This window comes from Pleurodeles waltl, chromosome 1_2 (genome assembly GCF_031143425.1).
Source record: "Pleurodeles waltl isolate 20211129_DDA chromosome 1_2, aPleWal1.hap1.20221129, whole genome shotgun sequence".
NCBI classification, from domain to species: Eukaryota; Metazoa; Chordata; class Amphibia; order Caudata; family Salamandridae; genus Pleurodeles; species Pleurodeles waltl.
In genome coordinates, this window is record NC_090437.1 from 783378655 (window position 1) to 783405282 (window position 26628).

The 26628-nt window shown below is 43.6% G+C and overlaps 1 protein-coding gene and 1 non-coding gene across 2 annotated transcripts in view; one reads left to right on the forward strand and one right to left on the reverse strand.

The window, feature by feature from the left end:
* TLL1 (tolloid like 1) overlaps nucleotides 1-26628 on the forward strand; it is a 519202-nt gene that overhangs the window by 371382 nt on the left and 121192 nt on the right. The window contains exon 16 of the mRNA XM_069243956.1: nucleotides 16220-16400. Coding sequence (XP_069100057.1) covers nucleotides 16220-16400 — 181 coding nt within the window. The remainder of the gene's footprint in view (nucleotides 1-16219; nucleotides 16401-26628) is intronic.
* LOC138257558 (U6 spliceosomal RNA) lies at nucleotides 13326-13432 on the reverse strand. The gene has a single exon (XR_011198381.1). It is a non-coding gene; the product is annotated as a U6 spliceosomal RNA (small nuclear RNA).

A 26628-nucleotide genomic window follows, 5' to 3' on the forward strand; every position in this document is an offset into this window, starting at 1 on the left:
TTTCGGTTGAAGTTTCATACAGCACAGTCTCGAAGTGCGGTATTAGAAAGCCAAATTAAATATTTCCTTAATCAAATGGTTTTCCAGTATACAACAATTTTGTTAGGCGGAGGGGGGGGGGCTAGCGGACAGGTCTTGCAGAATTCACAGCATAGTGGATCTCAAGTTATCATTCTTTGGAAGTTATCACGATACAGAGCTGACCGTGTATGGTTGCTGCCCGCCTTATTGTGGCCCACTGAGGCGAAGAGGCAGCCCCTCAACAATGGGTGTCTTTGACTTCCAGCATCATCGCTCAGCACAACACAAGCCCGAAGACAGATGTTAAACCGAAATCCTCCTTCTAAAATTCTTGCTTTGAAATTATTTTCAATTTCACAGTGTAAATAAAAGAACAGTTCTGTCCTGAGCAAAAACAGTGAGATGATTTTCAGAGCAGCAGACAAAATAGAATGTTGTCACTTGGAGCGCTCTGCTAAGGCTGTTTTTATGGCACTTTTAAGTAGGCAGGCCACCCCCCAGAAGATGTCCGAAACCAGATACAGTTTCTTACCTTTAATGTCTTTCCTTGAGTTTCTCTGAGAGGCAGCGACACCCGGGGCAACACACTATAGCCTGCACCAGGAAGAGTCTTGACTTACGTCGACTTCAGCTGCTTCACCATGTTGGTCTCCAGCTCAGTCTCTGCTCTGCCACGGGGGCCACAACCCTAAACCATCTGCAGCTTGTTGCAATCATCCCTCAATATTCCAGGTAGCTCGGCTGATTTACCTGCATTCGGAGTATACATACACTGCCCACGGGTGTACGTTTTACCGTACATCAGGTTGTCTGGCTAAACGAATTCTGGGCTGTGACCCAGTGTGATATACCAACAGTATAGTTCAAAATGTCTTTCTGAAAGGACAGTTAGTATTTTATTTTGCTTTAGCTGTCCCCTGACTGAGGGCAATTATTAAATGCCAAAGGCAGCCCAGACGGAAAATGTACCGCACTTCGCTGCAGATTCAGCAGCCCATCAACAGAAACAAAGATATGTTCTAGGTGTCATTTCATAAATAGGACAAGAGTCTAGCAGCTTTTATCTTCTCAATTTCTACACTCGGTGAAGTATGCAGGTTTGCATGCGTAATTACACCAATAACCATTTTTATAAAACACAATACAAACTAAAGTGTTATTGAATATTAAAAATAGGTATTTAACAATAAATTATGTGTATAAGTCAAATGTGGAATTATGTGGCAGGGAAGGACCAAATTATGATGCAGGGTTGACCAATTTATGTGGCAAGAAAAGTCCATTTACAACCTCAATAGCTCTAACTCTCGCCTATGTGAGACCTATTGCATTGCAAATGCTTATTTGTACACTGTGTTTTATTCTGAAAAGGCATCCATAGCCTCGAGCTGGCACTTGCCTCTTTGTTGAAGCTTCAGTTTGAAGGATTAACTCTTCAAGACCCTCCATGAGGAAAGATAAATATGTGCGTCACTGATTCATCTGTGGTCCTGACCCCCTTCTCCACTGTTTCTTTATCAATGTAGTACGCCCTCCCCGATACATAAACCATGAAGCAGTGTCTCAGAAAAACACTAAAAGAAAGGAAGTAGAACAAATACACATTGCATGCAATTTTTGTGAGTTTCAGAAAGTGACAGGTACTCTAAAAGCCCCTTAAAATGTATTTTCACAACTTTATGTTGTTGCATTTTCCATAAAATCATGGAGATGAACATGGTCTTCTGGCAGCATCTCAAAATATCACTTGTTTTAAGTTATCCGGAGATGTGAATATACATGTTGTGTATTTTATTTTGGTATGTATGCCATGGGTCTTTGTTTATATTGAGATTTTTATATTATCACAATGTAGGAAGTTGGCTCTGTATGTGCTATTTCAAAGTAAGGAATAGCATGCACAGAGTCCAAGGGTTCCCCTTAGAGGTAAAATAGTGGTAAAAATAGATAATACTAATGCTCTATTTTGTGGTAGTGTGGTCGAGCAGTAGGCTTATCCAAGGAGTAGTGTTAAGCATTTGTTGTACATACACAAGACAATAAATGAGGTACACACACTCAGAGACAAATCCAGCCAATAGGTTTTTATATAGAAAAATATCTTTTCTTAGTTTATTTTAAGAACCACAGGTTCAAATTCTACATGTAATATCTCATTTGAAAGGTATTGCAGGTAAGTACTTTAGGAACTTCAAATCATCAAAATTGCATGTATACTTTTCAAGTTATTGACAAATAGCTGTTTTAAAAGTGGACACTTAGTGCAATTTTCACAGTTCCTAGGGGAGGTAAGTATTTGTTAGATTAACCAGGTAAGTAAGACACTTACAGGGCTCAGTTCTTGGTCCAAGGTAGCCCACCGTTGGGGGTTCAGAGCAACCCCAAAGTCACCACACCAGCAGCTCAGGGCCGGTCAGGTGCAGAGTCCAAAGTGGTGCCCAAAACACATAGGCTAGAATGGAGAGAAGGGGGGTGCCCCGGTTCCGGTCTGCTTGCAGGTAAGTACCCGCGTCTTCGGAGGGCAGACCAGGGGGGTTTTGTAGGGCACCGGGGGGGACACAAGTCCACACAGAAATTTCACCCTCAGCGGCGCGGGGGCGGCCGGGTGCAGTGTAGAAACAAGCGTCGGGTTCGCAATGTTAGTCTATGAGAGATCTCGGGATCTCTTCAGCGCTGCAGGCAGGCAAGGGGGGGATTCCTCGGGGAAACCTCCTCTTGGGCAAGGGAGAGGGACTCCTGGGGGTCACTCCTCCAGTGAAAGTCCGGTCCTTCAGGTCCTGGGGGCTGCGGGTGCAGGGTCTCTCCCAGGTGTCGGGACTTTGGATTCAAGGAGTCGCGGTCAGGGGAAGCCTCGGGATTCCCTCTGCAGGCGGCGCTGTGGGGGCTCAGGGGGGACAGGTTTTTGTACTCACAGTCTTAGAGTAGTCCTGGGGTCCCTCCTGAGGCGTCGGATCTCCACCAGCCGAGTCGGGGTCGCCGGGTGCAGTGTTGCAAGTCTCACGCTTCTTGCGGGGAGCTTGCAGAGTTCTTTAAAGTTGCTGGAAACAAAGTTGCAGCTTTTCTTGGAGCAGGTCCGCTGTCCTCGGGAGTTTCTTGTCTTTTCGAAGCAGGGGCAGTCCTCAGAGGATGTCGAGGTCGCTGGTCCCTTCGGAAGGCGTCGCTGGAGCAGGATCTTTGGAAGGCAGGAGACAGGCCGGTGAGTTTCTGGAGCCAAGGCAGTTGTCGTCTTCTGGTCTTCCTCTGCAGGGGTTTTTCAGCTAGGCAGTCCTTCTTCTTGTAGTTGCAGGAATCTAATTTTCTAGGGTTCAGGGTAGCCCTTAAATACTAAATTTAAGGGCGTGTTTAGGTCTGGGGGGTTAGTAGCCAATGGCTACTAGCCCTGAGGGTGGGTACACCCTCTTTGTGCCTCCTCCCAAGGGGAGGGGGTCACAATCCTAACCCTATTGGGGGAATCCTCCATCTGCAAGATGGAGGATTTCTAAAAGTTAGAGTCACCTCAGCTCAGGACACCTTAGGGGCTGTCCTGACTGGCCAGTGACTCCTCCTTGTTATTCTCATTATTTTCTCCGGCCTTGCCGCCAAAAGTGGGGCCTGGCCGGAGGGGGCGGGCAACTCCACTAGCTGGAGTGTCCTGCTGGGTTGGCACAAAGGAGGTGAGCCTTTGAGGCTCACCGCCAGGTGTGACAATTCCTGCCTGGGAGAGGTGTTAGCATCTCCACCCAGTGCAGGCTTTGTTACTGGCCTCAGAGTGACAAAGGCACTCTCCCCATGGGGCCAGCAACATGTCTCGGTTTGTGGCAGGCTGCTAAAACTAGTCAGCCTACACAGATAGTCGGTTAAGTTTCAGGGGGCACCTCTAAGGTGCCCTCTGTGGTGTATTTTACAATAAAATGTACACTGGCATCAGTGTGCATTTATTGTGCTGAGAAGTTTGATACCAAACTTCCCAGTTTTCAGTGTAGCCACTATGGTGCTGTGGAGTTCGTGTTTGACAGACTCCCAGACCATATACTCTTATGGCTACCCTGCACTTACAATGTCCAAGGTTTTGTTTAGACACTGTAGGGGTACCATGCTCATGCACTGGTACCCTCACCTATGGTATAGTGCACCCTGCCTTTAGGGCTGTAAGGCCTGCTAGAGGGGTGTCTTACCTATACTGCATAGGCAGTGAGAGGCTGGCATGGCACCCTGAGGGGAGTGCCATGTCGACTTACTCGTTTTGTCCTCACTAGCACACACAAGCTGGTAAGCAGTGGGTCTGTGCTGAGTGAGAGGTCTCCAGGGTGGCATAAGACATGCTGCAGCCCTTAGAGACCTTCCCTGGCATCAGGGCCCTTGGTACTAGAAGTACCAGTTACAAGGGACTTATCTGGATGCCAGGGTCTGCCAATTGTGGATACAAAAGTACAGGTTAGGGAAAGAACACTGGTGCTGGGGCCTGGTTAGCAGGCCTCAGCACACTTTCAATTGTAAACATAGCATCAGCAAAGGCAAAAAGTCAGGGGGCAACCATGCCAAGGAGGCATTTCCTTACACAACCCCCCCCCAAACGAAAGAGGATGAGACTAACCTTTCCCAAGAGAGTCTTCATTTTCTAAGTGGAAGAACCTGGAAAGGCCATCTGCATTGGCATGGGCAGTCCCAGGTCTGTGTTCCACTATAAAGTCCATTCCCTGTAGGGAGATGGACCACCTCAACAGTTTAGGATTTTCACCTTTCATTTGCATCAGCCATTTGAGAGGTCTGTGGTCAGTTTGAACTAGGAAGTGAGTCCCAAAGAGGTATGGTCTCAGCTTCTTCAGGGACCAGACCACAGCGAAGGCCTCCCTCTCAATGGCACTCCAACGCTGCTCCCTGGGGAGTAACCTCCTGCTAATGAAAGCAACAGGCTGGTCAAGGCCATCATCATTTGTTTGGGACAAAACTGCCCCTATCCCATGTTCAGAGGCATCAGTCTGCACAATGAACTGCTTAGAATAATCTGGAGCTTTGAGAACTGGTGCTGAGCACATTGCCTGTTTCAGGGTGTCAAAGGCCTGTTGGCAGTCCACAGTCCAGTTCACTTTCTTGGGCATTTTCTTGGAGGTGAGCTCAGTGAGGGCTGTCACAATGGATCCATATCCCTTCACAAACCTCCTGTAGTACCCAGTCAAGCCAAGGAATGCCCTGACTTGAGTCTGGGTTTTTGGAGCTACCCAGTCCAGAATAGTCTGGATCTTGGGTTGGAGTGGCTGAACTTGGCCTCCACCTACAAGGTGTCCCAAGTAAACCACAGTTCCCTGCCCTATCTGGCATTTGGATGCCTTGATAGAGAGGCCTGCAGATTGCAGAGCCTTTAAAACCTTCCTCAGGTGGACCAGGTGATCCTGCCAGGTGGAGCTAAAGACAGCAATATCATCAAGATAAGCTGTGCTAAAGGACTCCAAGCCAGCAAGGACTTGATTCACCAACCTTTGGAAGGTGGCAGGGGCATTCTTTAAACCAAAGGGCATAACAGTAAACTGATAATGCCCATCAGGTGTGGAGAATGCTGTCTTTTCTTTTGCTCCAGGTGCCATTTTTATTTGCCAGTACCCTGCTGTCAAGTCAAAGGTACTTAGAAATTTGGCAGCACCTAATTTATCAATGAGCTCATCAGCTCTTGGAATTGGATGAGCATCTGTCTTGGTGACAGAATTGAGCCCTCTGTAGTCCACACAAAACCTCATCTCTTTCTTTCCATCTGTGGTGTGAGGTTTGGGGACTAAGACCACTGGGCTAGCCCAGGGGCTGTCAGAGCGCTCAATGACTCCCAATTCCAGCATCTTGTGGACTTCCACCTTGATGCTTTCCTTAACATGGTCAGACTGTCTAAAGATTTTGTTCTTGACAGGCATGCTGTCTCCTGTGTCCACATCATGGGTACACAGGTGTGTCTGACCAGGGGTTAAGGAGAAGAGTTCAGGAAACTGTTGTAGGACTCTCCTACAATCAGCTTGCTGTTGGCCAGAGAGGGTGTCTGAGTAGATCACTCCATCTACTGTACCATCTTTTGGGTCTGATGACAGAAGATCAGGGAGAGGTTCACTCTCTGCCTCCTGATCTTCATCTGTTACCATCAACAGATTGACATCAGCCCTGTCGTGGAAGAGCTTAAGGCGGTTTACATGGATCACCCTTTTGGGGCTCCTGCTTGTGCCCAGGTCCACCAAGTAGGTGACCTGACTCTTCCTCTCTAGTACTGGGTAAGGGCCACTCCATTTGTCCTGGAGTGCCCTGGGAGCCACAGGCTCCAGAACCCAGACTTTCTGCCCTGGTTGGAACTCAACCAGTGCAGCCTTTTGGTCATACCAAAACTTCTGGAGCTGTTGGCTGGCCTCAAGGTTTTTGGTTGCCTTTTCCATGTACTCTGCCATTCTAGAGCGAAGGCCAAGTACATAGTCCACTATGTCCTGTTTAGGCTCATGGAGAGGTCTCTCCCAGCCTTCTTTAACAAGGGCAAGTGGTCCCCTTACAGGATGACCAAACAGAAGTTCAAAGGGTGAGAACCCTACTCCCTTCTGTGGTACCTCCCTGTAAGCGAAAAGCAGACATGGCAGGAGGACATCCCATCTCCTTTTGAGTTTTTCTGGGAGCCCCATGATCATGCCTTTTAATGTCTTGTTGAATCTCTCAACTAAGCCATTAGTTTGTGGATGGTAAGGTGTAGTGAATTTATAAGTCACTCCACACTCATTCCACATGTGCTTTAGGTATGCTGACATGAAGTTGGTACCTCTGTCAGACACCACCTCCTTAGGGAAACCCACTCTGGTAAAGATACCAATGAGGGCCTTGGCTACTGCAGGGGCAGTAGTCGACCTAAGGGGAATAGCTTCAGGATACCTGGTAGCATGATCCACTACTACCAGGATATACATATTTCCTGAGGCTGTGGGAGGTTCCAGTGGACCAACTATGTCCACACCCACTCTTTCAAAGGGCACCCCCACCACTGGAAGTGGAATGAGGGGGGCCTTTGGGTGCCCACCTGTCTTACCACTGGCTTGACAGGTGGGGCAGGAGAGGCAAAACTCCTTAACCATGTTGGACATATTGGGCCAGTAGAAGTGGTTGACTAACCTCTCCCACGTCTTGGTTTGTCCCAAATGTCCAGCAAGGGGAATGTCATGGGCCAATGTTAGGATGAACTCTCTGAACAGCTGAGGCACTACCACTCTCCTAGTGGCACCAGGTTTGGGGTCTCTGGCCTCAGTGTACAGGAGCCCATCTTCCCAATAGACCCTATGTGTTCCATTTTTCTTGCCTTTGGACTCTTCAGCAGCTTGCTGCCTAAGGCCTTCAAGAGAGGGACAGGTTTCTTGTCCCTTACACAGCTCTTCCCTTGAGGGTCCCCCTGGGCCTAAGAGCTCAACCTGATAAGGTTCAAGTTCCAAAGGCTCAGTTCCCTCAGAGGGCAGAACTTCTTCCTGAGAAGAGAGGTTCCCTTTCTTTTGCTGTGTTGCAGTTGGTTTCCCAACTGACTTTCCTGTTCTCTTGGTAGGCTGGGCCATTTTTCCAGACTCCAGCTCTACTTTTTCACCCTGTGCCTTGCATTGTGCTCTTGTTTTCACACACACCAGTTCAGGGATACCCAGCATTGCTGCATGGGTTTTCAGCTCTACCTCAGCCCATGCTGAGGACTCCAGGTCATTTCCAAGCAGACAGTCCACTGGGATATTTGAGGAGACCACCACCTGTTTCAGGCCATTGACCCCTCCCCATTCTAAAGTAACCATTGCCATGGGATGTACTTTTCTCTGATTGTCAGCGTTGGTGACTGTGTAAGTTTTTCCAGTCAGGTATTGGCCAGGGGAAACCAGTTTCTCTGTCACCATGGTGACACTGGCACCTGTATCCCTCAGGCCCTCTATTCTAGTCCCATTAATTAAGAGTTGCTGTCTGTATTTTTGCATGTTAGGCGGCCAGACAGCTAGTGTGGCTAAATCCACCCCCCCCTCAGAAACTAGAGTAGCTTCAGTGTGGACCCTGATTTGCTCTGGGCACACTGTTGATCCCACTTGGAGACTAGCCATACCAGTGTTACCTGGATGGGAGTTTGGAGTGGAACCTTTCTTGGGACAGGCCTTGTCTCCAGTTTGGTGTCCATGCTGTTTACAGCTATGACACCAGGCCTTTTTGGGATCAAAGTTTTTACCCTTGTACCCATTGTTTTGTGAAGAGGCTCTGGGCCCACCCTCCTGTGCAGGTTTTTGGGGGCCTGTAGAAGACTCTTTACTATTTTTAGTTTTGGTTGTCTCATCACCCTTCTGCTGGGGAGTCTTTGTGACCCCTTTCTTTTGGTCACCCCCTGTTGAAGTCTTGGACACCCTTGTCTTGACCCAATGGTCCGCCTTCTTTCCCAATTCTTGGGGAGAAATTGGTCCTAGGTCTACCAGATGCTGATGCAGTTTATCATTGAAACAATTACTTAACAGGTGTTCCTTCACAAATAAATTGTACAGCCCATCATAATTACTTACACCACTGCCTTGAATCCAACCATCTAGTGTTTTCACTGAGTAGTCAACAAAGTCAACCCAGGTCTGGCTCGAGGATTTTTGAGCCCCCCTGAACCTAATCCTGTACTCCTCAGTGGAGAATCCAAAGCCCTCAATCAGGGTACCCTTCATGAGGTCATAAGATTCTGCATCTTGTCCAGAGAGTGTGAGGAGTCTATCCCTACACTTTCCTGTGAACATTTCCCAAAGGAGAGCACCCCAGTGAGATCTGTTCACTTTTCTGGTTACACAAGCCCTCTCAAAAGCTGTGAACCATTTGGTGATGTCATCACCATCTTCATATTTAGTTACAATCCCTTTGGGGATTTTCAACATGTCAGGAGAATCTCTGACCCTATTTATGTTGCTGCCACCATTGATGGGTCCTAGGCCCATCTCTTGTCTTTCCCTCTCTATGGCTAGGATCTGTCTTTCCAAAGCCAATCTTTTGGCCATCCTGGCTAACTGGATGTCCTCTTCACTGGAGTTATCCTCAGTGATTTCAGAGTTGTTGGTCCCTCCTGTGAGGGAACCAGCATCTCTGACTATTATTTGTGGAGTCAGGGCTTGAGAAGCCCTGCTCTCCCTAAGTAGGACTGGAGGGGGGGAATTTCCCTCCAAGTCACTATCTTCATCCTCTGAGTTGCCATCCTCAGAGGGGTTGGCCTTTTCAAACTCTGCCAACAGCTCCTGGAGCTGTACTTTGGTAGGTTTGGGGCCCATTGCTATTTTCTTTAGTTTACAGAGTGACCTTAGCTCTCTCATCTGTAGATGGAGGTAAGGTGTGGTGTCGAGTTCCACCACATTCACATCTGTGCTAGACATTATGCTTCTAAAAGTTGGAATACTTTTTAAGAAACTAAGACTGGTTCTAGAATCTAATTCAAACTTTTACAAACTTTTAAACTCTAAAAGACAATGCTAAACAGGGACTTAACACACAAGGCCCTAGCAGGACTTTTAAGAATTTAGAAAACTTTTCAAATTGCAAAAATCAATTTCTAATGACAATTTTGGAATTTGTCGTGTGATCAGGTATTGGCTGAGTAGTCCAGCAAATGCAAAGTCTTGTACCCCACCGCTGATCCACCAATGTAGGAAGTTGGCTCTGTATGTGCTATTTCAAAGTAAGGAATAGCATGCACAGAGTCCAAGGGTTCCCCTTAGAGGTAAAATAGTGGTAAAAATAGATAATACTAATGCTCTATTTTGTGGTAGTGTGGTCGAGCAGTAGGCTTATCCAAGGAGTAGTGTTAAGCATTTGTTGTACATACACAAGACAATAAATGAGGTACACACACTCAGAGACAAATCCAGCCAATAGGTTTTTATATAGAAAAATATCTTTTCTTAGTTTATTTTAAGAACCACAGGTTCAAATTCTACATGTAATATCTCATTTGAAAGGTATTGCAGGTAAGTACTTTAGGAACTTCAAATCATCAAAATTGCATGTATACTTTTCAAGTTATTGACAAATAGCTGTTTTAAAAGTGGACACTTAGTGCAATTTTCACAGTTCCTAGGGGAGGTAAGTATTTGTTAGATTAACCAGGTAAGTAAGACACTTACAGGGCTCAGTTCTTGGTCCAAGGTAGCCCACCGTTGGGGGTTCAGAGCAACCCCAAAGTCACCACACCAGCAGCTCAGGGCCGGTCAGGTGCAGAGTCCAAAGTGGTGCCCAAAACACATAGGCTAGAATGGAGAGAAGGGGGGTGCCCCGGTTCCGGTCTGCTTGCAGGTAAGTACCCGCGTCTTCGGAGGGCAGACCAGGGGGGTTTTGTAGGGCACCGGGGGGGACACAAGTCCACACAGAAATTTCACCCTCAGCGGCGCGGGGGCGGCCGGGTGCAGTGTAGAAACAAGCGTCGGGTTCGCAATGTTAGTCTATGAGAGATCTCGGGATCTCTTCAGCGCTGCAGGCAGGCAAGGGGGGGATTCCTCGGGGAAACCTCCTCTTGGGCAAGGGAGAGGGACTCCTGGGGGTCACTCCTCCAGTGAAAGTCCGGTCCTTCAGGTCCTGGGGGCTGCGGGTGCAGGGTCTCTCCCAGGTGTCGGGACTTTGGATTCAAGGAGTCGCGGTCAGGGGAAGCCTCGGGATTCCCTCTGCAGGCGGCGCTGTGGGGGCTCAGGGGGGACAGGTTTTTGTACTCACAGTCTTAGAGTAGTCCTGGGGTCCCTCCTGAGGCGTCGGATCTCCACCAGCCGAGTCGGGGTCGCCGGGTGCAGTGTTGCAAGTCTCACGCTTCTTGCGGGGAGCTTGCAGAGTTCTTTAAAGTTGCTGGAAACAAAGTTGCAGCTTTTCTTGGAGCAGGTCCGCTGTCCTCGGGAGTTTCTTGTCTTTTCGAAGCAGGGGCAGTCCTCAGAGGATGTCGAGGTCGCTGGTCCCTTCGGAAGGCGTCGCTGGAGCAGGATCTTTGGAAGGCAGGAGACAGGCCGGTGAGTTTCTGGAGCCAAGGCAGTTGTCGTCTTCTGGTCTTCCTCTGCAGGGGTTTTTCAGCTAGGCAGTCCTTCTTCTTGTAGTTGCAGGAATCTAATTTTCTAGGGTTCAGGGTAGCCCTTAAATACTAAATTTAAGGGCGTGTTTAGGTCTGGGGGGTTAGTAGCCAATGGCTACTAGCCCTGAGGGTGGGTACACCCTCTTTGTGCCTCCTCCCAAGGGGAGGGGGTCACAATCCTAACCCTATTGGGGGAATCCTCCATCTGCAAGATGGAGGATTTCTAAAAGTTAGAGTCACCTCAGCTCAGGACACCTTAGGGGCTGTCCTGACTGGCCAGTGACTCCTCCTTGTTATTCTCATTATTTTCTCCGGCCTTGCCGCCAAAAGTGGGGCCTGGCCGGAGGGGGCGGGCAACTCCACTAGCTGGAGTGTCCTGCTGGGTTGGCACAAAGGAGGTGAGCCTTTGAGGCTCACCGCCAGGTGTGACAATTCCTGCCTGGGAGAGGTGTTAGCATCTCCACCCAGTGCAGGCTTTGTTACTGGCCTCAGAGTGACAAAGGCACTCTCCCCATGGGGCCAGCAACATGTCTCGGTTTGTGGCAGGCTGCTAAAACTAGTCAGCCTACACAGATAGTCGGTTAAGTTTCAGGGGGCACCTCTAAGGTGCCCTCTGTGGTGTATTTTACAATAAAATGTACACTGGCATCAGTGTGCATTTATTGTGCTGAGAAGTTTGATACCAAACTTCCCAGTTTTCAGTGTAGCCACTATGGTGCTGTGGAGTTCGTGTTTGACAGACTCCCAGACCATATACTCTTATGGCTACCCTGCACTTACAATGTCCAAGGTTTTGTTTAGACACTGTAGGGGTACCATGCTCATGCACTGGTACCCTCACCTATGGTATAGTGCACCCTGCCTTTAGGGCTGTAAGGCCTGCTAGAGGGGTGTCTTACCTATACTGCATAGGCAGTGAGAGGCTGGCATGGCACCCTGAGGGGAGTGCCATGTCGACTTACTCGTTTTGTCCTCACTAGCACACACAAGCTGGTAAGCAGTGGGTCTGTGCTGAGTGAGAGGTCTCCAGGGTGGCATAAGACATGCTGCAGCCCTTAGAGACCTTCCCTGGCATCAGGGCCCTTGGTACTAGAAGTACCAGTTACAAGGGACTTATCTGGATGCCAGGGTCTGCCAATTGTGGATACAAAAGTACAGGTTAGGGAAAGAACACTGGTGCTGGGGCCTGGTTAGCAGGCCTCAGCACACTTTCAATTGTAAACATAGCATCAGCAAAGGCAAAAAGTCAGGGGGCAACCATGCCAAGGAGGCATTTCCTTACACACAACAGCTGCAATTTCACCAGATGTATGCATTTTAGGTATTTGTAATATTCTGATAGTCCATCCCACAGCACCAAGGCTGACAGAGGCAATCGGCGAAATCCCCCTGATGTTAGCTGAATGTTGAGAGTACATGTTAGTATCTAGCCTAGTTCCAACATTGGAATGCACAAGCAGGGTGTAAACATATTTGTTCTAATTGAATCATTTTCCTGCCAAGTTAAGGATACTCCCATTTACCACCCAGAGCACCTCATCAAGATATAAGATCTAGAATAATTATTTATTTTGATAGCCAGAATTATACATACATTGATACCTTCATACATATGTTGCCAAAATATTTCATTAATAAAAACCCTAAAGTTCTCCAATGCAAAGAGAATTAACTTCGCAACCCAAGGCTTTCCAATAAAGCTAAACAAATCTTTCTGGGGTGACTAAGCTGTGCTTGTTCATCTTACCTGTCCCCATTTGTCCACCAAAAGAACATTATAATTTCTTGACAGATGTTTCAAAACATAAGGGAAACGTTTCTTATGTGCCTTTTTTAATTGCTTCATTATGCTCTTTTGAAGCAATTCGGTTCACACTTTGTGTGTATTCAAACCTTTATGTGTTATTTTTGTTTTTGAACCTTTCATGTGGTACCACATGGCCACATCACTAATTAGTAAAACAGATAAATTAAAAGAATTGGCTAAAGCAGAACCTATCTATAAGAATGTGGAACAGAAGTCATGCTCGATGCTTTAGGTTGTTTTCCTCATTGTTATCTCAATGGTCTCTGTCAGTGAGCCATTGTGGGTAAGTGAGGTCACTTGGAGGTAACAGAAAATGTCAGTCTACTTCTGTTTAGATCAGCAGCTCTCATAATAGTTTCTTGAGTCGGATTCTTACGTGGTTGGTGCAGGAAACTGGCTGTTTATACAGTATGCCAAAATGAAGTATTCTGTGCAAAGAGTCCAGGGGTTCCTTTTTTTTCCTACTTCAGTGCTACAAAAGATATGGAACGCTTCATGAATGTGCATGTCATCCTTGTGCAGGGGCCATGGTAATCTTCTCTGTGTCGTTCCAATTTTAGTATATGTGCAGCTGAAGCGAGCACGAGTCCAGGAGTTCCCTTATAAGTGGACAGTGCTTGTGCTAGCAATCCCAAGGTGAACCGTTAGGATGTTTGAGCAGCCTTAGGCTTATCAGAGAAGACTGTTAGACATTTACCTTATCCATACAGTCAATAAATGAATACATGACTCAATAAGGAGATCCACACCAATTTGTAAAAATAACAGGTATCTTTATAGATATATTTAGGCACCAGAATCAATGTGATTAGATAAGTATATCTTGCAGTAGAAATTAGTACAGATTTGGAAAGTTGACACACTACAATTTTCTGGAGCTGCAATGTTGCATGCCACAAACAGGTATTTTACAGCACCTTGCAGGCCCAGTCTCCCAGACTGAAAGTGAGTACAGGGCAGGGTCCTAGGCCACACCAACAGGTCACCTCGGACAGCACTCAGTGGCTGGTTGCCGTGGTGCAGTTCAGCGTTGGGTGCTCTGTGGAAGTCAATGGGATCAGTCTGGTCACAAAGATGCTGCAGGTGGGGACTGGAGGACCAGTCTGGGTGAACAAACAGGAGGGTTAAGTTCTTGCAATGCTCGGGGACGTAAGGACACCAGTGGTCCTATTCTCCTCTGTCCAGGGTGGCCGAGTGCAGAGGCATCTAGGACTGTCATGTTTCTGCCACCATTGGTGGTTGCTGTAGAGGAGGCCTGCAGAAAGAGACTGCAGATATGAACTGTGGGTCCAGTCCAACCAAACCAACAAGTGGGCTCTAATGTGGCTCAACCCTGAGATGGGCTTAACTCTATCCCAGAGTTCCTAGTTCTGTCATCACCAAGATGGCAGATTTTGAAATTTGATGTCCCCTCCAGGCAGCACACCTTAGGGGTGGAACTGACTCGCACACGCCTCTCTGACTACTAATTTTCTTGCCTGCCCAGGTGCCAAATAGGCCCTGGGGCGGGATGATCGGCATCTCCCTTCTGAGGGGATTTAGATCTTAAAACCAAGGGTGGTGGGCTACTTTGAAGCCCCAGCCTTGGAATGCAGATTTGCAGGTCTTCCTAGTGGCAAGGGAATGGGGTGCGCTAACACACCTGCCAGTGCAGGCTTTGTTCCTGACCACCCAAAAGCAGAGGTTCTCACCCTTGGGGGGTCAGAAGCATGCCTGTTGGTGGCAAGCTAGTAAAAACTAGTCATCCAGCAGACAAGTAGAGGGTAGATTTTTCAGGGGCACCTCTAAGGTGCCCTCTGGGTGCATGTATTAATAAATCATCACTGGAATCAATGAAGGTTAATTAATACCAAACATCCCTATTTTCAGTGAAGCCATCATGTAGCTGAGGAATTCCCATTGACCAGTGTCCATCACATGTACTAAAACTGGCTTCCCTGATCACTTACTATGTATAGGAATAGACAAGGACATAGCAGGGGCATATCTGCTCGTGCAGATATGTTCTCACATGTAACGTAATGCACCCTGCCGTAGGGCTGAAAGGCTTGCTGTAGGAGTGACTTACATATATTGTATGTAGTGTTAGTAGTGCAGTGTTTTCACTTTTAGCTGCACCAAGACACACAGCCTACAATGGCAGGCTCCATGACCTAGGTGAGGTACCCATGGGTGTGGCATAATACATGCTGCAGCCCTTGTGGACCCTGTTTAGTACCCATGCCCTAGGTTCCTAGGGTACCATTTACAAGGGACATACAGGGTAGCCACAGGTATTGCCAGTTGGGGAACAATTGTACAGTTTTAGGGAAAGAACACTGGCACTGGGGATCTGGTTAGCAGGAACCCAGTTCACTTCAGTTAAAGTTGCATCAATTGCCAGGCAAAAAGTGGGGAGACTACTGCAAGAAAAGCTCAGTCTCCTACACTTGGTCATGCAGTTGAATAAATGAAGACCTTGGACATTGATGCATGGGCTCTAGTCCCGGATATGATACTTAATCAAACACTGGGAGAATCACTGTGCTCGAAATAATAAATATGTACAGTGTGAGTGTGTATTTGTAACTGTGTGTGTGTGTCTATGCGCACACACTCTCTGTCACTACACAGTCCCCTTCATTAACACTCACCTACCCTTCCAATCGGAGTAAGCATTTTAACAACTACAATCACAGTGCACTATCTTGGTCTTAAGCACAGGACTTTCTGATAAAAATATTTTGCTTCAAACGGGTGCACTTCCTAAACGTGCACACTTTATGTTGCAGACTTGTGATCTTCCATAAGCTTCCTGTAGATCTCATATTCATATGAGGGGCTCGTGTGTTGTGGGAAGACTGAGCATTGAGACATGCTTCAGTTTTAACGGTTCGTATGTTTTTTTTTTTTTTTTTGCTGTATAAAACGAAACAAAAGTGAGTGCCAGTTCCAGATTAGCACACTTCTAAGTGCACCTTTCTGGTGAGTCATCGACACACTCATAAGTGCACTAAGCAGACCCCTTTCACATCTGTGCAAATGTGAAACATCTACACATGCACACTCCGGTTCCCTGAGAGAATCGGTCAGGCACATCTACCAATCACCTGTGAGCAAAGCACAAATACGTTTGGTGATCAACAGCAGATTCGATTTAACCGAGTGCACGGGTTCATGCACCGTCGTGCTGGTATTCCTTTAAAAGTCAATAGAGGAAGACACTCCATTAATCTCTGCTCGGAGAGGACGATACCATTTTAACCTGCCTTCGGTTTTTAACGAAACTGCTTCAATTAAGCACTGCATGTGGTGCCAGGTGCACATCTGTTTATAGCTCCATAAAGCTGCATGCACTCGTTCTCTGAACCCATGCTTTCTCTTTGTTGCAGGTGTGCAAATATGATTATGTGGAGATCCGCAGTGGCCTTTCTTCAGACTCCAAACTGCATGGAAAATTTTGTGGTACAGAAGTGCCAGAAGTTATCACCTCACAGTACAACAACATGAGGATTGAGTTCAAATCTGACAACACGGTCTCCAAGAAAGGCTTCCGGGCACACTTCTTTTCAGGTACAGCATATTGCTCGCAGTGGCGCCATTGGTCAGTTCGTTTTCCTGGGTATACTCCATGTGTAATGTTAGATCACCAGTGCTTCATTCAGATTTCACTGAAATTGTTTTAAATTACTCTTCCTGGCAGGAAAAGAAATGTCATTCTGCGAGTGCTGACTTTCTAATTGAATTGTGCATTACATTTGCTGTCAAATTATTAAATATACATGCCATGAGTTCTTCACTTTCTGTTTCTAGTTATTAAATATGAGAAATGTAGCCACAGCTTTAAAAAAATGTACAGCATTGCCGACCATTTAAGTATTGTTGATCAGCACCCATTACTATACTTTGATTGACAGCCTAGACTGCCACTCTCTATTGATGAAGGAGATAATTGCAACGACTATGAGTTTGATTAATCGTGTTTACTTAAACTTTGCCCGGCTGTTGACTCCGCCATTCTTTCTGCAAGTAAAGAATACACGCGCCTCACAAGGCCAAGGAATGGAAATCAGGCACCGTCTCCTTGCAGCTTTCAGTACAGCGCATTATACCGTGCTACTCAGAAATACTTGCTGACCATTACATTTCCACTGGCAGGACCATACAGATTAGCTGCTGCCTTCTGGAAAGGGCGTCTGTAAGGTCACATACATTTGATTTCCCTGTACAATTAATTTTCAAGCAATCGAGCGAAGGAGATTTCGAAAATTAACCCTTTCTTAGTTCAATGGAAAGACATTTTCATGGTCTGTAGATGTATGTTTATAATACCAGAATCACATTTTCCAAACGAAAACATTTGCTTTGGAGATATCTGGTTCCATATTGTTGTTCACATGTTCAATTTTTTTACCTGTGGCATGGTATTTACATCACATTGGCGAGTTGAAAAAAATCCTGTTTAAAATATAGTCATCATCATTGACCCCTCTCACTCCAGGCCGACATTGCAGCACTTAGATGCTTTGTTACTTGTTTCTCTGGCTTTTAAATTGAGTAATATGGCGATTTTACTGCAAATCTGGCAAACTCTCCCCAATTTTTAGGATTTTTAGGACAGAGATTTCTGCAACATTTAACATTATTTCATTATTTTCTATCCAGAAACATTTTTTGACATGTAAACAAGAAAACAAAATATAGATTTCATTAAAAATGCCAACGTGTTATTCGTAACTGCTTGACATATTTCATTGAATTAGAGCCAGGACTGGCTTTAGCGCTAGTGGTCTCAGGCCAGCAGTCTTTGTTGCCCCCCCCCACAAAAAAAACCCTTCTCCAGGAATTCCCTTTCTACCACGCTCCACCAGTGCCCCTAATCTATCCATAGCCCCTCTCTCACATGCATCTTATTTGTTTAATAGCGCTACTCATACCAGTGTAAGGTGTCAAAGCACTTTATATCAAACACACATTATACAGAGCAAGTGAATCATATCTGTGTAAATCATTCTTTTGGAAATGTTACATAAAACATTGAGGATTAAAAGGTGTAGGAGTCACAGCTCACCTTTACTAGCAGGTAGTATATTTTGAGTATTTAATCTGAAGAAGCACATACTCCACTCACGATTTTAAACGTCGCATAATGATTGCCTTTAATAATAAGAATGTATTTCTACCCAAATGAACCTTTTTTTTCTATAGCAAAAACAGGATAATGAAAGACTGGGGAAAAACATAAGTTTGCATGCAGCTCTTCGATGATCATTCATAGCTCACTGTGCTATATTAGGGATGTAAGTTGTGAACAGCAAGTAACAGAAGGATTCCTATGACAAATTTAGTGCTGATCTATCCACAAAAGTACAGTTCAGCAGGCGTATTATCCCTCTGCTCTACTTGTTGATGAGTCAAAACTGCCACTAGACAAAACACCAATCTCCTTTCAGCACAATCATTAATCACAAGATATATCTTGACAATTCTATTGTTCCCTGAAAACTGCTGGACACATAAGGAACTCAGCAGAAGCGCTTTTTAAACCCATGTTATTTGTAAACACGTCGCCCTCGAGGTCATCACCAGATGCCGCTGCATCAGTTGCTCTACCCATAGCCCACCCTTCTTAGAGCTTCTAGGCATGTCTGTTCTTTTACTGTAGCTGAAAAGCGAGCACAGAAAAACTAAAACACAATTTAAATGTATTTTCACTTTTTGTTTGTGACTTCCCTTTCTTGCAAACTTATATCCTCATAAAAAGTGTAGATGTTTTGTTTTTTGATCCTTATATGCATGCTTTCTTGGCAGAATGATATCATAAGAGACCTCCCATTACATAGAAACAATGCCTGGTTTTATGTGGAGCAGCTGAAAAGATGCCTTGTGTGCCAGTGCTAGGTGGACATGAAATATGTGTCCCTACTTATTTGCTTCATCAGTGAGTTTTAGCAAAGGATGTTAAGTGATGGTTTACTTTCATTCTTAAACTAGTAAGGAAATAACACTGGCACAACATAATTATGTAAGAGAACGGGGTCTTCATGCATGAGCATATGCTAAGTGATTTAAAAAATAATATTTGTAAGAGGGGTTGGCAAGTCAGTACAAAAAAGAGCCGTAAGTGCACTATACATAATTATGAAATTAAAATCTTAAATCACGACAATTTCTACATAAGAGTGTGGTTCTGCATGTAAAGAAAAGTTGCTGCGGACAAATGAATGTTCTGCTGTATTTATCAGCGTTTTCTTCTAAAATTAATTTTCTCCTTTGGTCCATGGTGTATCTGTAACACGTTTTTTTCACAGGTTAAATCTGAGTTTAAAAAGGAATGCTCTTAGTAGTATAGTCAGATCTTTCTGCAAGGAAAAGTAGCTATCCACACCTTTGCCTTGTGGTCGTCTGTCTATAAAACCTGTAGTCATGTCGGATTTACTCTTAGTCCAGCCTCTCGACAGTGGAATGGATCTTGACTAGTCAACCCCATATCTTTATTATTAACCATTCTTTATTATTAACAATTTCACTTCCCTAATACGACCAACATTTGCTAAGTTCAAATTGGAATTGATGGCCTTCTATTGCTCCCTAAATATTGCAGTGGGCTACAATATAATTGGCTCAAGATGATGAGGTTTATGAAACTAGAGTGCTTTACGCAAAGACATGTTCACCTCAGTTTACTTTGGACAAACCCTAGTATTTCAGCGATCTCTGGGTAAGAAAACCGGCCCTTAATTAACAAAGGTGCTGCTATCATGTACCACTATGTTGAGTGGCCATCTGCTGGGGTATAACAATGGCAACAGTTAATGGTGAGCTCTTTCGGGAAAACCATGTTATTCAATTAAACAATAAAGTAAAACATCCTTTTGTTAATAGCCCTGATGATTTATGAGGACCTTTCTGTTAATAGCCCTGATGATTTATGAGAACCTTTCTCCCTCCATAAGACTCCTCATTCTACTTTGGGTGCAGTGATTTTAATAAGTAAATTTCCCATCAGATTGGGCTTGTTGAAACAGAAGTATTTTGTGTTTATGGGTCACTGATTTCTCAGGTGTCTAAAAGAGACCTATGATAAGCATGTTACATTACTGGTTATACTGGTAAATACTTCCACCGAAGGGTTTTAGTGAGTTTTTTCATTTGTTTAATTTAAACCATATTACACTGGATGTTTAATGTTAACTATGACAATATCCTCAGTCTCTCTTTTTCAGCATGGTTCATAGTGTCTAAGCGTTTCTGGTATCTTCTCTTCTCAGGGTTGTTCAGTTCTAGGACGTTAGTGCATTGACGTTAGGGCCAGATGAACTAACATTGGGGATCCCGACTTCCTAATTGCGATTCTCTCTGAATCGCTGTTAGGAAATCAATATTCCTAATGTATGAAGCTGTTTTGAGTTTCATTGGCGATTCCTAGTGATTCGCAAATAGACCTACCTTAACCATATTAATGAGGCAGGTCGCAATATGTGACCCACATGAATTGTAGCCATCAAAGGGATGGTGGCCTTCACTCAAGGGCCAGCAGACCACCATGTCTGTGATTGTTTTATAATAAAGCATTTTTTAACACTGCCAACTTTGAGTTGGTGGTAATGTGTGAATGTTTTGCAACCATAATTCATTGGCAAAACATTCATACATCCCATTCTAATTTTGCATTTGAAAGGGGCGCCCTAAACACGCCTCTTGCAAATACTGAATTGTTGGGTATTTGGAATTCCAAACTGCGATTGAGTAACATTGAGTATAACATTACCAAATCACAATTTGGGATTAATACAGACCAAAATGTATTTTTCCGCTCCCCAAAAGGTCTGAATTTGCAATTCAGGCCTTTTGTAATTCTAAAAATGCTTGATGCATCTGGCCCTTAGTCCTTTGAGTGGAAATTGAGGCTGAAAATTGGTCAACAAACAAATATCAGTAGATGTCATTCTCACCTTTAAGAGTGATTGATGAGTGCATGGCATATTTGGGTTGGAAGAACCTACAGGAATTCATGATACACCTTGTAGTGCCTAGGCTCATTTCTGATACAGATGTATCAGCAGTTTACTCCAGTTTTCCAAATATGATTTGACGGGCTGATGATTATGTGTGCAGCAGGATTAGTTCTGTCTCCTTAGTGTTGAATGTGTACCATAAAATACTGCTGTATTGATCTGAAGTGCATTGTTACCTTAAAATAAATCAGAAACATGTCTTTATCAGGACACCTTGGTCAACAGTCCTGTCTGTTTCAGCTTCTCTGAGGAGGCCAGAATTGCTGAATCCTTACAGGAGACATAACTGAGATTGTGGAATCTTAGAGCTGATTGAGATTGGGTATGATGGGGCTGAAGTTTCCATTTGTTTATGGAATTCAGAGTCATTTCTATGCATAGGGTGCAAGCTAAGGCCACAGCTTTAAAATGTATTTTAAAATGATGAAGCTTAGGGCAAGATAAGGATATCCAAGAGCTCTAAAAGCTGTGCACGCTGCTTTTGGCTTTTGATTCTAAGTCATTGAACAGCGGCTTTCTCTTGTCGAATTAAACCATGGGAAGAGACTTTATTAAGGACCCCTTTTAGTCCAGCAAAGAAGCTTTATCTTGCTTTTCATGGGGTTTTGACTAAAGTACAACTCTTGCCTGGAGCCTAATACCCCCATACTCAGCATCTGTACGGGCTTACAGTAACAATCAGTGTCTAACTCCGTGCCTGCTCCTCTTGCCTCAACTTAATTACAGAACTCAAGGCAGCTGCTTTGTTAAGGGTTTATAAGACTCTCTCAGCAAAGATCAGATGTTCTTTAAGCCTCCATAAATAGTACAAGATGTAAATACACACATGTTTTAGCTCTTAGCTTTATTGTGGCCCAGTGGCCTACCCATTTTACTTTCTTGCAACTGAAAATCAATGTTGTCCTCCCACAAATTAGAGAAATATCACAGTGAAAGAAAAGCTTTCCATTTATGTATTTGCCGCTTTGTTTATGGCTTAGTCTACTATGATGACCATAAATATATGTGTAACCAAACATAGACAAGCAAATGCTGTATAAGCGTGGGTGCATCACGTAGACAGGTGGAAAGGGCTTTATTCTTTAAAACAGAGGAGAGAGGAGTGAAGCATCAAATTGTAAAATAGGTATTCTTACTATCATTCTAAATAGTAGTACTGTCGATTTACCTCAGAAGATCTAAATGGGTAGTTATGAGAAGATTCACATATTTTTCAGGCACTGTAGCTGACAGAAATGTAGTAATATTTGATCGTTAATATATCAAATGTGACTACCCTACCATGGGAGAGAATAAACATTTTAGGCTGCAATAGGATATGTATTTCCTATAAATATTTTTTAGTTTAACCAGCATCAAGGGAATTGCCTGAATATAAACACTATGTCGGACGCAATACTCAGAACAAGTTGTAATCTGATAGTGCTTTATTTTCAGACATATATTTCCCTTTGTCATTTGAGACTTTAATAATAGCAAGTGCACTTCATGCGAGTATATTTTTTTGAAACGACACCAGGGCATATTAGGATGTTTTCACACATGTAAACCTTGCCTGAAACCCAAAAGACGTGTTTTTGTTTTTCTCATTTTAGGCATAAATAGCAATACATACTTCTGGATTCACCTATAATGTATTGCTAAATGTACAAAATAAAATAACATAAGGAAACCAATCACCTAAAGGCATGCATGCCTAGAGTGCAACAGAGAGTTTTTTTTTAGGAAAGAGGTATGCAGTTTTATATGGTTATGCATTGAAAAGCAGATCACACTCCTAAAATAAAATTGGAGCAAGTCTTATAGGAAAATAAAATGTTTTTTAAGAAGCACACAACCATACGGAAGAAGACATATGTATACAATTACCTATAACCCGGTTGCGGTGCAAGATCCATAAAGCATTTTGGAATAGATCAGTATCATGGTTGTGTCATTGACTCCTTCGTTATAATAATTAACATTCCTGGAGTAGCTTTCTGACACCATTGGTGAAATGTTTTGTGTAACGAAATATTCTGAAATCTTCCCAAATTGATATATTATGGCAGGAGTAGAGTCCGGTCTAGAAAAACAAAGCCTGGCTTCTGGAAACGCATATGGAAAAACATGTTTCAGCATTATTACTTTCTGAGCAGTGGAATTCGCATTCCCAGTTGTGTTTTTGCCAGGTAGCTCTTAGAATTATGGGGAATGCCTATGTAGATTACTTAGGTAGTCTTGAACATTGAATTGACCTCCATAGAGGAGACAGTATTAGTAAGTCAAGCATGCTGCCATGTGTTAGTTGGATTTGTGGGGTATACATTTGTACCTGGATGGGCCATTTCAGAGCAGGGACTGTACTACATTACAGCCACTGCAGGCCATATATCAGGCAGCTCCCTATGGTGCCAACGTTAATAACCACAAAAGCACACCAGAGCACAACATTTGGCCTTTAAAATGTCTTTGTTAGGAAGATGATTGTCCGAATTGGACACAATTATTTCTTTCTCCGAAAATATAGTCGTACTGTGAATGAATAATATTCTTTGGAAAACAAAACCAATCTAATTGTTGATGTGGGTCAAAGTAAGAGTTTTATAGTAGCGATATACTGCACTTCAGGTATGAGTAACTGCAATTTTGCAAGTCAATTAAACTACCTAGTTTATGATTACTTTTTCACCATTAACAGAACATAGGTAAATCAAACAAATCGGCAACTGGGCAAATTTACCTTTTACACCAAATTACAGGATAAATGATCTTGAACGTTCTCTACATTATACATATTTTGGGGGACTGCCCTTCTCAAATCATTTATTTACATTTGACGTCAGTATATCCCCATTGTATCCCCATAGGTTTCTAAAACCTCCTTCTCAAGTTCACTACTGTTACTTAGTGTGGTGTGCACATTCAGTTTGGCGAGCTTTCATAAATACATAGTTCTGTGCGGAGAAGAAGCCCCACAGCAGCCCTGTCTCTCATTAGGTCTGTCCCTGGGGTGGTAGCTGTGTGGAGTAAACATCTGGAAGCATACTGCCATAATTTCTCCTCTGAAAAAAATAAGGACTCTAAAGCAAAAGCAAATGTGTTCATCTGTACTGATTACTATAAGGATGCATTTGTTTTTGGCCTATTTTTTTCTTTGCAGTCCAGAGTAGAACCAAGCTCCCTAATTCAGATTAAATCTACATTCTTCAATTCAACCAGAAGTGCTGCTCGACGGCTCTATTTTTATTTTGTAATCAATATTTTCACTGATTCATATTCCACACTTATGATTCTGTCTCACTAATGTGTAACTTGTGTGCTGGATAAAATGCTGCCACAAATAATGCAGTCCCCAAAAATTGGTGCATTTTGGTATGTACGAAGTGTTAATTTACCGTTGAGAATGTTTTGCATAGCTCTGCAGCTCTGCTCCTGTGAGAGGTCGTGTTGGTTTTATTTTGGCCAAACCTTACTCTCCCCCATTTGTTCTTAATTGCTGAGTGTACTGATTGAAAGGCCACTCCCACCCAGCAGGACATTATTGTAGGACAAAGGTTATTTTAATCATCTTAATGTTTGGTTTAAAGGAGCTATGCTATGTGTGAGATGACTGGAGAGTGAAATCCAATATAGTGTGTTCCTATGAATTTCTGTTTATTGGTAATGAAATGTTAAAATCTGTTTTGTACCCTTCCTCAGTCTTTTCCAAGTGCACACTCATCACTAGTGCCATCCTGGTGCCGTTTTTTTTCACAGATAAGAAGGCGGCCTGCAAAGAGAAAATTTTTGTTTTTGAATCTTGCAAGGACTTGAGGCAGGGTGGCTTCCCTGGTCGAGTAGGTAATAATGACAGACTGGTGCCCTCTGAGGGTCTCAGAGGTATAACCTCGTGTCTTCCCTTTGGCTAAAATTCTAACCTCCTGGGTTTGGCAATGGATCTTTCCTTATTCTGCGCTCTCTTGAAAAAGTATCCATTCAAAACTGGGAGACTGGGTTCTGTCTGGTCACAAAACAAATGGTTTTGTCCGTGCTCCACAAAGCATTTGTTTCCATAACTAATCCAAAGAATAATTGTTGCTTTTCTGTGTGTAACCATAATGTTTGCAATTCTTTTCCTTTTCTGATTTCTCCATGACTGGAAAGTGAGAAAGGCTGTCTTTTCTTGTGGAGTCAATAAGAACTGGGGTCAGGAGGCAAAGTAGTATGATTACTGTACTGCATCCAGCTTAGGAATTGAGGCAAAAAGCCAACATTTGAATAAACGTTGTATCTTAAAGGACTGGAAAATACATTGCTCTAACGTTCTTTGTCACCCTTAGTTCAAAATACACTGAAGAACATTATTCTCAATTATATGCTATTTCATAGATTTAAAACATATCTAAGGACATATCAGATGAACTATTGACTTAAATTCACAAGTGGGAAGTCACAGTTATTTTCTTAATAGATTAACCTACCTTTCAGAGATTTACATTTCACCCTATAGGCAATTTACCCTAAACTCTCAGACTATAAAGAATGTGGATCCAGGAGATAACTGGAAGCACATCCAACCTCAGAAAAACACAAGCAAAAAATGATTGAAAGAAAAAACGGATTTCAAAGCTTTTGTACATCCTAAGGAAACCTTTGCCACATACAACATTTTGCAAAAACGTATTTGGTATTTTTTGAAGTTTTAAACGTTAGACCCCATTCTCCACTGGCCCCCACATTCGCCCCTTGTAAGTACAATGGCCTGCCACTTACTCCATTGCCTAATATTTCTCTCGTCCCCACTTCCACATGCTGCCCACACCAAATTAATGGCCTTTCTTTTTATTTTATTTTTAATTAAACAAACTATTCCTCGATTATTTACCACTGCTTTAGTCCAAACATCCAATCTTCCTTGTTCTTTCTGGCATTAAATTCCCCTGTGGTACTCACCCAGTTGTCCCGGTGTCCTCTTCCTCTTTACTTTTGCCCTATTTAAAATAGCTAAAAGACTGCATGATAAGTTAGAAGAAATACTTTTACAGTGTAGTGTTGCTATGGATATTTTTTGCACATTTTTGTGCACTGATTTTTCGATCTGACTCTAATTTTTCTCCATTGTAGGGATTGTGGGAGGTTTTTAGGGCTTTTTAAAATCGTTTTATAACCATGCTCATGGGATTCAATACCTTGTTCATGTGCTTTGTCAGTTCACCAGAGATCACAAGGTGGCATGGCTTTTCTTCACCATGGGATTTCATCAGGATTGATGTTTGTGAATTTAGATCCTCCCATGTGTAATAGACAAGATGAGGTTTCGTTCATAAGACAGAAAAAACACAGGCCTGTTGTAACATTTCTGTATTAAGCTGGAAATCCCTTGGTGTCAATAATAAAACAATTGAGTTCAATTTATTGAAGAACACAATTGACAAATCCATTTTTTTTAAATAATAGTTTCTGAAGGTAAAAGAGAAATTATATCTAATAGTTTATGAATCAACAATAAACATTACAAACATTTGTATGTTCAGGCATACTCACGACATCCTCGGCAGAGCCCTGCAGCCTGCTACAGCATCATTAAATGCTGTCTGAAATAAATCTAAATTAAATTTTCTATTAATGAATTGTAGCACTAGACTCATCGTGGCTGATACCGTTACCCAGAGGAAGCAGTCCAATTGCTTCTTTAATTTCATAAATAACAGCTTTAAATTATTCTTTCCTCTTAGGTACAAAAATGTATTTTCTCCTCACAGGATCAACCTATTCTTTTAATCTACCCCTTTTTATTATTCGTACTATTCTATGTAAAAATT